Source organism: Triplophysa rosa, linkage group LG14, assembly GCF_024868665.1.
Source record: "Triplophysa rosa linkage group LG14, Trosa_1v2, whole genome shotgun sequence".
NCBI lineage: Eukaryota > Metazoa > Chordata > Actinopteri > Cypriniformes > Nemacheilidae > Triplophysa > Triplophysa rosa.
Genome location: NC_079903.1, coordinates 2,074,378 through 2,086,170, shown reverse-complemented (window position 1 = coordinate 2,086,170; position 11,793 = coordinate 2,074,378). Strand labels below are relative to the sequence as shown.

At 44.8% G+C, this 11,793-nt stretch overlaps 1 protein-coding gene across 12 annotated transcripts in view; it reads right to left on the bottom strand.

Annotated features, from left to right (window-relative positions):
• The window catches only part of elna (elastin a), a 169,320-nt gene extending 157,833 nt beyond the window's left edge, over window positions 1-11,487 (bottom strand). For 8 of the 12 annotated variants that reach the window (XM_057350344.1, XM_057350354.1, XM_057350355.1 and 5 more), the window contains exon 1: window positions 11,174-11,486. In XM_057350344.1, coding sequence (XP_057206327.1) covers window positions 11,174-11,279 — 106 coding nt within the window. In that variant the 5' untranslated portion in view covers window positions 11,280-11,486. Of the gene's footprint in view, window positions 1-11,173 lie in introns of all 12 variants that reach the window. The other 4 variants (XM_057350350.1, XM_057350352.1, XM_057350345.1 and 1 more) reach the window with 2 other exon arrangements.
• Between the last annotated feature and the right edge of the window lie 306 nt (window positions 11,488-11,793).

Below are 11,793 nucleotides of genomic sequence, written 5' to 3'. Positions count from 1 at the left end.
TAAGTTAACTATCACTTTTGGTTTAGACTCTTCCAAGTAAATAACAGGAACAGGGTTATTGAGATATCAGGATAAGTTAGCAACGACAATAATAATTAACGAAAATAAAATACACTAATATTAGAGCGAAGTGGTAAGCGCACTGATACAAACAAGCTGCCGGCAGTGATGCAGGAAACAGGAAGCAGGGTCACACAGCAAACTGGCCTGTGGTGACCCTGATCACCCTGATCACTTAGGAACCAAATGATCAGGTTGTGCTGTCCTAGAGATTACCAGCAACTGAGTCGTGATGAGCGGCAATAGCGGCTCCATACACGTTCAGTGTGGAAGGGGAGAGATTACTCTCGAGTCTCTGGAAGGACAGCACGTACCCGATCAAGCAACTCCGCGGGTCTTCTCTTCGAGAAGAGCACCAGGATGAGAAGAGGCACCACTTACAGGCATATAGTCGCCTAGTGGCCAGGGCCCTAGCCTGAGTAGTGGTCTTAACCGCCGCAGGGGGTAGGCCACTCAGGATCTCCTCGTTCCGTCCAGGGGCCAGACATGGAGGTTCCAGAGGTCTGGCCCATGATGCCATAAAGTGCCCTTCCCCTGGGAAAGCAGGTCCTTCGTCAGGGGAATCGGCCAGGGGGGAGCTGTCGTCAAGAGCATTAGCTCCGAGAACCAAGTCCGGTAGGGCCAGTATGGCGCAACTAGTACACTTGATGGTCCTCTTCCCTGACCTTGCACAGGGTCTGTGCAATGAGGCTCACTGGGGGGGACGTACTTCCGCTTGTCCCACGGCCAGCTGTGCACTAGAGCATCCGTGCCGAGGGGGGCCTCGGGCGGGGAGTATCTTAGCGGGCAATGTGTGGTGTCCAGGGAGGCGAAGGGGTCTACCTAAGCCCGCCCGGACTGTACCCAATGAGCTGGCTGCGCGGGGGTGGAGTCGCCACTCTCCGCGAGGTGTCAACTGACGAGAGAGCACATCGGCTGTCTGGTTCAGGTCGCCTGCGATATGTGTGGCTCGCAGGGATCTGCTCACCTGCGGACTCCACAGGAGGAAGCGTCGGGCGAGTCATGTTAGCTGCCATAGGCGAATGCCACCCTGGCGGTTTAATACGCTACAGCAGCTGTGCTGTCCGACCGGACCAGCACGTCCTTGTTCTTCACGAGAGGTTGTAACCCCTTCAGTGCGGGTAGCATGTCCAACAACTCTAGGCAGTTGACATGCCTGCGCAGGCGGGGGCTCGTCCATCGCCCCGACACTGCGTGCCCGTTGCACACGTCACCCCAACCCTGCAGGGAGGCGTCTGTCGACCCTGACGCATCTCGACCTGCCCGAGAGGGACCGCCGTCCGTAGAAAGGTCATTGAAGACCAAGGGGTTAGGGTGCGTCGGCAGAAAAGCGTAATCACCATCCGCCTGCTGCCGGTGTGCCACGCTCTCCAGGGAACTCGACTCTGTAGCCAGTGTTGGAGCGGTCTCATGTGCATCAACCCGAGGGGTATCACCACTGTCGAGGATGCCACGTGCCCAGGAGCCTCTTCCCGCTGACTCCTTGAAATATTCCAGGCAGTTCAACCATGACTGAGCGCAGTCGCGCTGTAATGGAGACAGAGTTGAGTTCCATACCAAAAAAGAGGATGCTCTGCACAGAGGAGAGCTTGCTCTTTTTCGGTTGACCTGTGGTCCCAATCGATCTAGGTGCCGAAGCACTAGGTCCCTGTGTGTACATAACAGATCTCACGAGTGTGTCAAATGAGCCAGTCGTCGAGATAGTTTAGTACCCACACACCTCTCTCCCTGAGGGGAGTGAGTGCGGCTTCCACGATCTTCGTGAAGACTCGTGGGGACAGGGACAGACCGAAGGGGAGGACTCTCTACTAACATGCCTGACCCTCGAAAGCGAACCGTTGGAATGGGCGATGATGAGGGAGAATTGAGACATGAGAGTAAGCGTCCTTCAGGTCGATTGCCATGAATCCATCTTGACATCTAATAGATGCCAGAATGCGCTTCTGCGTGAGCATCCTGAACGGCAGCTTGAGTAGGTGCCTGTTCAGGGTACGCAGATCTAGCGACCCCCGCTCTTTTGGGGACGATGACGTACGGGCTGTAAAACCCGTTGAATGTCTCGGCTAGATGGACGAGCACGATCATTTCCTCACCAGAGGGGTGGCGACCTCGGCCCGAAGCACGGGGCATCCTTGCCTCTGCTGAGGTTAAGAGGATGCCCCGAAACTTGGGCGGGCGTCTGGGGAGTTGGATCACGTAGCCGAGACGGACCGTATCCCGTAGTCACCGTGACGGTTTGGGAAGCTGTTGTCAGGCTCCCTGGGACCGAGACAGGGAGGCTAGGGGTACGTTCTGCTTCATCGACCTCCCGGGGGTGGTTCGATGGCTGGCAGTGCGGATCCCGGAGAGGAGATCAACTCTGCAGTTTTACCTGCCTGGCTATGATGTAGCACAACGCACCATCGAATGAGAGTGCTTAGGCTGATGATTATCCTCGACATTGTGTCTTGCCGTGACGCAACGTCGAGTTGCCGAAAACCGTCGTGTAGAGGGTGAGAGCAGCTGTGATAATACCCAGATGATGATGTGGCACAACGCACCGCCGATTGAGAGTGCTTAGGCTGCTGATTATCCTCGACATTGGGTCTCGCCGTGACGCAACGTCGAGTTGCCGAAAACCGTCGTGTAGAGGGTGAGAGCGGCTGTGATAAACACCCAGAGAGGGAGAAAACTTTTAGAAGTGGGCTGTTGGGACGGGGCAGGAACCATCCCGGATCGACCACCAGCTATGGAATGGCTGGGGTCGGGCCCGAAGCTATTCTCGATCTCCCTGGGGTCTTCCCATGAGGGCCGCTTTGGCTTCTGCCGCGGCTGCTGACGGGGTGGTGGTCTCCTCTTCGTTGTCTTGAAGAGGACCAGGGCTGCTGGGAAGCAGACGGTGCACGGGATCTCGGCGGCCAGAGGGCGGTCGAGTCGCGGCTGGAGAGGACATACTTGATATCCTCTATCTGCTCCCTAACTGTCGAGCTCGACAGTATCACCATACAGCCCCCCCTTGCAAGATGGGTGCATCGAGAATGTCGACATCGCCCGACCCAGGGCCCGCAGCAGAGTAAGCTCTCGACACCTCAGATGCCGAAAAGCCTACGTGCTTGGAACGGGAGTCTAGGTCAAGCCCCTGGGGGACATCGACGCATCCTCTAGCTGCCCCACCATCGAGGGAAGAAAGGGTGATGGAACTAGTCGACGTGTACACGCCGAAGGGGGCGAAGGGTTCCTCATGCACTTCCGGGGGAACACGGCACTGGGGGCGAGTGCGACTTGGAGCCGCTCTCAAGCCCGATGTACCGTGTATCCAGCCGCGAGTGTTGGGAGAGGCAGTGCGGTGCACCGCAACCCAATGTCAGCGACCCGGGAAAGCATGGCTGACATTTCGACGTCCGCTTCTTCCTGATCTCGGCCCCCCGAGGGAGGGAGCTTCAAGGAATCGTCGGAGTCTGATGCCAGTAAGTCACCCTCCGATGCTGCAACAGACATCTCATCATCACATACCGTGTCCGATACGTGATTGAGGAACAAGACAGTGGGACCGTCTCATGGGGAACGGTCAGACGAGCAAGACGAGGTGCGTACGGTCCGCGAGCCAGTGGCTGACGGATTAGCGCTCACAGTAATCCTCATATCACCCTCGCTGCTCGCCGTAGCGGACGGCAGGACACGGAACGGGAAGCAGACGAGGTGGAGTCCCGTGGGAACACAGCCACCTGTGAGGCAACGTCTGAATCATCAACCGCCCGCAGTGCAGGCAGGACGTATCCACAACATCTGCCCCAGCGTACTGGAAGCAGACATCGTGTCCGTCCCCCTCCTCGATGAGTATGTTGCACCCACGAGAACAGCGGGACATGCCACGCTGGAGAAATTTGCTCTTTTAGAGAAAAAACTCGAACACTTCTGGAACCGCCAAGACGCCCAGGGGAAGTCGCTGCAGGAAGTGACAGACAAACCCCATCTGTCGGTTCGACACAACGTTGAGAGACCGACAGAAAGGGAATCTATTTTATCTATTTAATATTAATATTTAGCTCTCTGGAGCTTGTGCAGAGGCAGCAGCTTTTGCCAGAGGGGAACTAGAATCCCCTGGTTGGGCCTGGGTTCTCCTGAGGTTTTTTTCTCGATTAGAGTTTTGGGTTCCTCGCCACCGTTTGCATACTGTTTTTTGCACTATTTGCCTGGCCGGGGGAGCTGCTTTAGAATTTTAAAGTTTTACTTAATTAATATTGCATATAGGAATTCATAGTCTGTTATGTTTGACCTGTGCTTCTCTCTCCTTTATCGTAAATGTGTGCTCTCACTGAGCATGTGTGTGTGTGTGTGTGCGCGTACTTGTCTGTGTGTGTGTGTGCGTGTGCGTGCTCGTCCGTGTGTGTGTGTCTATGTCTATGTGTGTTAGTACGTGTGCATATTGTGTGTGTGGAGTGTTTTGTATGTGGGTATGTCTGTCTTCTGTGTTTTCAACTAGGTCTACAGTATGATTAAAGCAATGGGTGGGTCAGACTCGGAGGGTTAGACTCGTTTAGACCAATGTAATCGTTCTGTTTAAGCCACATTTCACAGAGTATGTTAAACCTGTCATCTGTTATCATTTTATTTAAAATGACTGCCTTAGGTTTGAGCGATCTAATATTTAGTAGCCCTAACTAAAAAACAAGATTTTGTTTGATATTTTGTGTTTTTATCATAATCAGATTTTTTTCTAGGTTCTTATTTCAAGTTATTAGTTGAGCACACTATTCGGGGAACAGACAAAGTCTCTAAGATTGCCAACATTGCACTTTGATTACTCATTAGGTCGGGATTATTAGAGATTGGATTTGCTAGTCAATGTGATGATGTGTTCTAGCCTACATTTGTTCAACAGGCAAGAGGCAAGATCTAATATTTAGTAGCCCTAACTAAAAAAAAAGATTTTGTTTGATATTTTGTGTTTTTATCATAATCAGATTTTTTTCTAGGTTCTTATTTCAAGTTATTAGTTGAGCACACTATTCGGGGAACAGACAAAGTCTCTAAGATTGCCAACATTGCACTTTGATTACTCATTAGGTCGGGATTATTAGAGATTGGATTTGCTAGTCAATGTGATGATGTGTTCTAGCCTACATTTGTTCAAGAGGCAAGAGTCTATTCCTCCTGCCCTTCTCTTCTCCCAAGAACATCACACCTAACTTGAGATACCTAACAGACAGAGACTCTGATATTTTTCACTAAATTAGTGGAGAACTCCTCCAGAAAGATCCCATCCATCAAGATAAGGAGAACTTGACTTTAATAAACAGCCTGCAAAATAGCCCGACTCTGTTGACAGCCTTGTGCAAAAGTAATGTCTATGAACTGACATTTTTAAATGAAAAGTTTTTCTCAAAACAGATTAGACAGTGATCTTAACACTTTATAATTATCCTAAACAGATTGTATGTTTTTATTCATTTCATACAAAATACTAATTGTACAAATGTAACCACAAAAGTCTTAAATTGCACAGGAATATTTGTGGCAAAAGCCAACAAAACATTGTTTGGGTCAAGATGATCGATTTTTCTTATATGCCAAAAATCATTGGGATATTACGTAAAGATCATGTTCCATGAAGATATTTTGTAAGAATGTCCTGCCCTAAATATATCAAAACAGCTGGCCCCAATCTTAAAACTTGCAGCCTTGCATGCTTTGGAACCCGCTTGAAGTCCAAGAAATCACTGCGGTGCGTGTGGGCCAAATTTCACAACTTTCCTATGTGTGTTTCCATGGGCTGCCATAAACGTCCATGGTAGAAAAAGAAGAAAACTAACGGGTTTGCAATACAAGTTTTTGCCCCTTCAGTGCTTGACCCCTAATTATAAAAGTGTATTGACAAACTCTTTAGATCTGTTGCCTAGCTTCCCTAAATTGCTTAATAATTAAAGCAACTGATAAATGTGCAAACAATTGTAAATGTAAATGTTCAGTATTTATAGACATGATACTAGACAGCAGCGCTAGCTTTCTAATGGCCCTTTTTTACAAGCTTGTGATAATGTGTTCAACGGTCAATTTTTTTCTATTTTCTATTTTTTATTATAATATGAAATATTACATTTTTTACAACACTATACTTTATTACCTTTGCATGAAATTACCAAAAAATAGTTAAGTCACGTTAAATTTGACATAATTATCTATTTTGACAATTTTTTCTTACTTTTAAAAGTACTGCAAACACTATTGTTGACTTTTTCTTTTGCTATTTGAGCAAATGATAATGTAAAAAATGTATTTGTGGTAGTTCCCCATTCACCACTATAGAAGTTTACTTAACTATGATGACTTCCGCTGCTGAGAAACCCAGAAACGTTAAAAAGGTTCATTCCTATGTTTACATACACCCTCATAATGCAATTATTGCCAGAAATTAGACAACATTAAGCCTTTATGGCCAAATAGGAAACATAATGGTTTCTGCAATACTGTGTTGTATAATATTTACCCACCATATACCTTCCTAAAATTAACATCTGCACTATATAAATCATTTAGCACTGCCTTTTATGCTTAAATTAAACGAGAAAAAAAGAATGCATCCTAAAATATTGAATAAATATCATACAAAGCTTGTAACTGTAACTTTATATACATGTCAACACATTATTACAACACTAATTTTAATTTTTAATATAAGTAAATTGTTTGTGTTGCTTGAAATTGATTGGAGAAAAGTGTCAAATCAAAAGAGAAAAACTGTAATGGAATAAATTGTTTTAAAGACTTCATGTGGAAATAAAACAATAAACGATGATTGAAGAACCGCTGGATGTTTTAAGACAAAGATTAAGCCACACCCTCAAACCTAAAGCGCACCAATTAGTTATATTCTCTGACAAATAAACCATGCTAAAAAGAGACTGGTATCCTGCTTGACCTTCTACAGTATAATGGATTGAAGACCTGGGAAAGGCAAGATTGTATCAGTTCATACCATAACCTCATGACCAAGCACATTCCAGTCAGGAACCATGTACACGTAATGCTTAATGAGATTTGCTTTGTGACAGAGCCCATATAGGGACTGTATTAATGCTGTAATATATACAATGGTTTAAGTGCAGGTCTTTGCTTAAATCTTGGCCCTTGATGGAGCTAGACAGACAGTCTTTGACATTTACCCTCAGAGGAATTTGTGGTGGAGGAATTTCTTCGGTAGGTGAAGTGCTGCAAAGCATCCTGCCAATGAGAATAAGCTTTACAAGTTTAAGAAGTGCCATTGAAACCTAAATATGACCACTGGATCCGTGTCATTTGAAAACCTGTCAAGACCACTACAGAGATGATCATGTAATCTACACACTCCCGTTGCACGCCTACTTCACTTTTATCACAGTGTTTGTTTACTGCTTTTAGTTCTGGTGATAAAGATTCTGTTACACACATTCAAATTGATAACTAACGGTCACCGATTTCATCCATGTGCTGGGAAAGTTCTGTGTAATACACTGATATATTGTGCGTGTGTGTTTACATGTCTCTAAAAACACTTGTATATCCTTTAAAGTCCTGATTGCAAATATCTTCTGGTCCATCTGCATGTTTTGTTATCCAACTCGGCTCTGAACTGATAAGGCAGAACTAATGCTATTTTTATTACTGCTTGTGTAACCGGTCAGACGCGGAACATTTCTGCCACACGCTCCAAGAGGGTGACCAATCGCAAAAGATTGGGTCATCCTGACCAATCAGAGTGTATCGGAAGAAGACAGACCGTTTTGTGAGAACAGAGACAGCGGTGAAGATGAATGGTGAAATATGTCAAAATAACACGTTTTTCAAAAACTAAGAGTGAACACTGATATAATGCATGGCAAAAACACAATAAAGATTAAAAAATACCCTATAATACATGACCTTTAACATACCACAAGGCATTAATTTCCTTAATGCAAGTATATCCAGCTCTGGAAAACAAGATCTCCAGGATGAAGTCCACAGAGGTGCTCCTCCCAGCACACATTTGCCATTAAGCACCTCTGGAGGAGTCACTAATCAGATTGGGAATTTTTAGAGGGAGGGCCGGGAATTCATCAAAATCCCATGTGACACCGGAGTTGTGCCATCTGATTTGGCGCTGATTTCATACACATTTAGGCACAGCCAGCTGAGTGTCGATGAGCAGGAGACCTAATGGAATAAATAGTTCTCTAATGTTCTGAGCCAAAGACTCAAGAGCCAACTGGTGCCTTAACTCACCCCCCTCCCATTCAAGCACGGCTGTGTGAAAGCAGAGCTTCTTAATTCTTCTGAGACTAGAAGGAGGCAAGACTTTGCTTTTCTTTCCTTTCATCTGGCCTTGGCCTTCACCCTTCTCACATAGCTGGCGTGTCATTAAAAGCTGTTGTCATAAAAGTCTAATTACTTTGGCTGCGTAAAACAACGCTGGGGCCCGTCTACTGTGCCGAACTGAACTGAAAATGTCCGCAGTAATACATGATCAACAGAGTGTTTGAAGGACACTGTTACCTAAAACTGAGCTCAATATGATTTATTGTCCTTCGGTTCCATGTATGACAGATGTTTGAGTGATAAATTACCAGAGCAGTGTGCAGAATAAAACAATAATTGATATTTCCACAATGGGCATGATGAATTTCCACATGAATTGTACATGATGTAGCTGGCAAGTACACTTTAGATACTCTATAATGCCAGTTCCAATAGCAAACAGACTCTGGTCTCGCACAGATCCTTTACTTAATACAACAACAGTTGTACTATGACATCTCTCAGTAGGTCATAAATGAAAAACAGACTGACAGATGTTTGTGACATGCATCAAGAAAATCACTGTAGCGAGGAAGGCGGGGCGAGAGCCGTGGGGCGAGTAAGGCGGGGCCGGTGGCGTAAGTGGCAACGAGTGTCAGCTGTGCGACCGCCGGTCCCCGCATGCCTCACGGGGGAGCTCGGGAGCATAAGAGGACGAGCAACCGGACCATCGAGAGAGAGGACCCGGGCCCGGAAACGGTTAAGTTTGTTTATGTTTGTGTGGCCGGCAGTCGACCGCGAGGTGGCTGCCGGCCTTTTATTCTTGGATTATTGTTTGTTTATTTTTGAATAAAAGTTTGTTAATGTTCGCCGGTTCCCGCCTCCTTCCTTCCCTTCTATTGAACTGTGTTACAATCACTATTAAGCTAAAAGGCAGTCGAGAGATGTTTGGGATTAGTTTATCCCATCAGCAATGTGACAAATGACAGGTAACTTTCCAAAGCCCAGAAATTCCCACCTGTCCCATAACTCACTCCAGAAAAAACATTCCACCTGCACGAGCTAAATCATCAAACTCGCAGGCTCTGAACTTTGAAATTCATATGGGCATTTTGGTATCTATCCAGTACAAAAGTGAATTGATAACTATTCACTGAGAATTTATTTATCTCAGACAGGAATTGAAGAGCAAAAAAACAGCATTATATTTTGTTTAAACTTGGTGTCAGGCTGACATCGATTTTTTCGGTCAAATACATGCAAATGGCACACAAATATCACAAGTGCCTTGCAAACATGCCTGGATAGAACAGACCTGCAATTTGTCATTGTGGAACTGAACCAAGTTTGCGACATTCAGAAAAAGTACTTGAGCATTTTTATGTTCTTAAACATACAAATTATTCAAATTAACATACCGGAAGCCAAAATTAAGACATGGACCTTATGGCTTCTATGTAAATCATACTGTATTGCAGTTACAAATCCTCACAGGCAACAACGGCTGGTTCTCTCCTAAATAAATAAATCCACCATCAGCGAGACAGCACTGAGAGGTCCCTTTTAGGAACAGACTGGAAACACGAACATCGAGTGCGGAAAAAAAGTATTTGAAAAAAAATTAATAAATCATTGTGAAATATTTTGGCATTGTTTGGAAACTGGGAACAGACCATCGCATGCCTTCCAATCATGGCTAAACATTGCACAGACGCATCCAAGAACATCATAACATTTGCAATCTACTGAGGGAAGCCAAAAACGTGATGGAGATTATTTGACTTCTCATCTTTATATTCATACCACAATCGCTTCATTCAACGGTCTGCCACCATACTTGACTTTGAAGTGACCGGGACATTTGACTGAACATTTGTGCACCTCACTGGACACCATTGTCCACAGAGAAGGTTTTTATTATGTTAAGCGCAAACGAGCTGACAGAAGGAGAGCTGGCAGCTGAAATCTTTTGTGAGCTGTGTTTTCGATTAACAAACCCATCACAACCCTCCCCATCACCTAAGCAAAACGCTCTACATTTTAGAGGATCAGCCTTTACAGCTGATGCTGATGTTATACTAACATCTGTAACTGGGTTCAATGTTTATGACATTTTATCCTGTCTGGATGTGGTGGTTTGTACGATTTGTAATAATTATTTTTGAAAGCTTTACATTTTAAATGTTATTAATTATAAAAACTTTTCTTTTGATGGAGATTGTCATAAGACATCAATATAAAACAATAGTTTACATTCATTTTTAAGACTTTGACTTAGCAAATCTACAACTCAGTAAAAAACTACATTTTTAAGCTGACTCGGCCACAGGGTACAGTATATATGGGAATCATATATTATGATGTTGTCTGTGAAATATATACTTCCTTCTGTGTTACATTACCGACCTGGATGTTATTTGGGCAAATACAGACCATATCCAAATATGGACTATGTTAATGTTACTACACCAATTGTTTGCGGTTAATGTGGACCAGATTCTTCAGTAAAGAGACATGCGGGCAGTGCCTGAGATGTTTTCTGAAGTTTTGTCTGAGGTGTTGTTGGGATTCTGTATGTACCGTAGAAGATTGCAAATCATTCATTTGTTACCAGGCCAAGTATACACTACATAAGTATAATGATACTTCATGTACTACTGACTACTGTTCTTGCATGTTATTAGTTAAGGTCTTCATGAAACAATACCCCTCGCCCCCAGCGAATGTGCATGACACATATCATAAACATTCACACCTGCAGCACAAATCATTTGCACACAAAGTTTTCTGAAGAACTCAAATGTGTGGGAGAAACCATTTCTGAAGGTCCCTTTCATGTATCTTAGGATCTCTCATATGAGTCATCAAAGTGGACACCTACCTCCCTGAAGTGAAGGACTCGGCTGTGTGGTGAGAAAGAATCCGAGAAGAAGCAACACAACCCTCCTGCTAGCCATCTCGCCCCAAAATGCTCCGGCCCTCCCCATATCAGCAGGTTTTATTCTCCGAGAGCTAATTACCACTTCAAAAATATGTCAAAAAAAAAAAGAAAGGATACAGGACACTACGTAATTAAAAAGGGCAAAGCCTTTGGTTCGATGGATCATTGCATATTTTTCTCTTCTGTCTGGTGTTCCTGTTTTTATTCTGGTCACTCCTGCCAAATAACTGAGGGCTGCCAGAGAGAGAGAAGAGAAAAATAGAGAGTGTGAGAGACATTATGGGAGGGAAGCAGAAAGGACGAGAGACAACAGGAGAGACGGGGGGAAGAGAGAGTCGCTTTCCCATTCTCATGTCCAAAAAGAATGTAACTGTCTGCCAGACATTTTCATGGGCTTTAACAGCACTTCAAATTTTCATGTGAGCAGAGGAAAAAAATGATAATGATGTTTTACCCATCATTGTATGTCTGCCTTACAAACAAAAGTTTCACAAAATAAAAATAAAAAATAAGCCATTGATTCTCAAGACTTTACAATGATTCTAATTCCTGAAAAATGT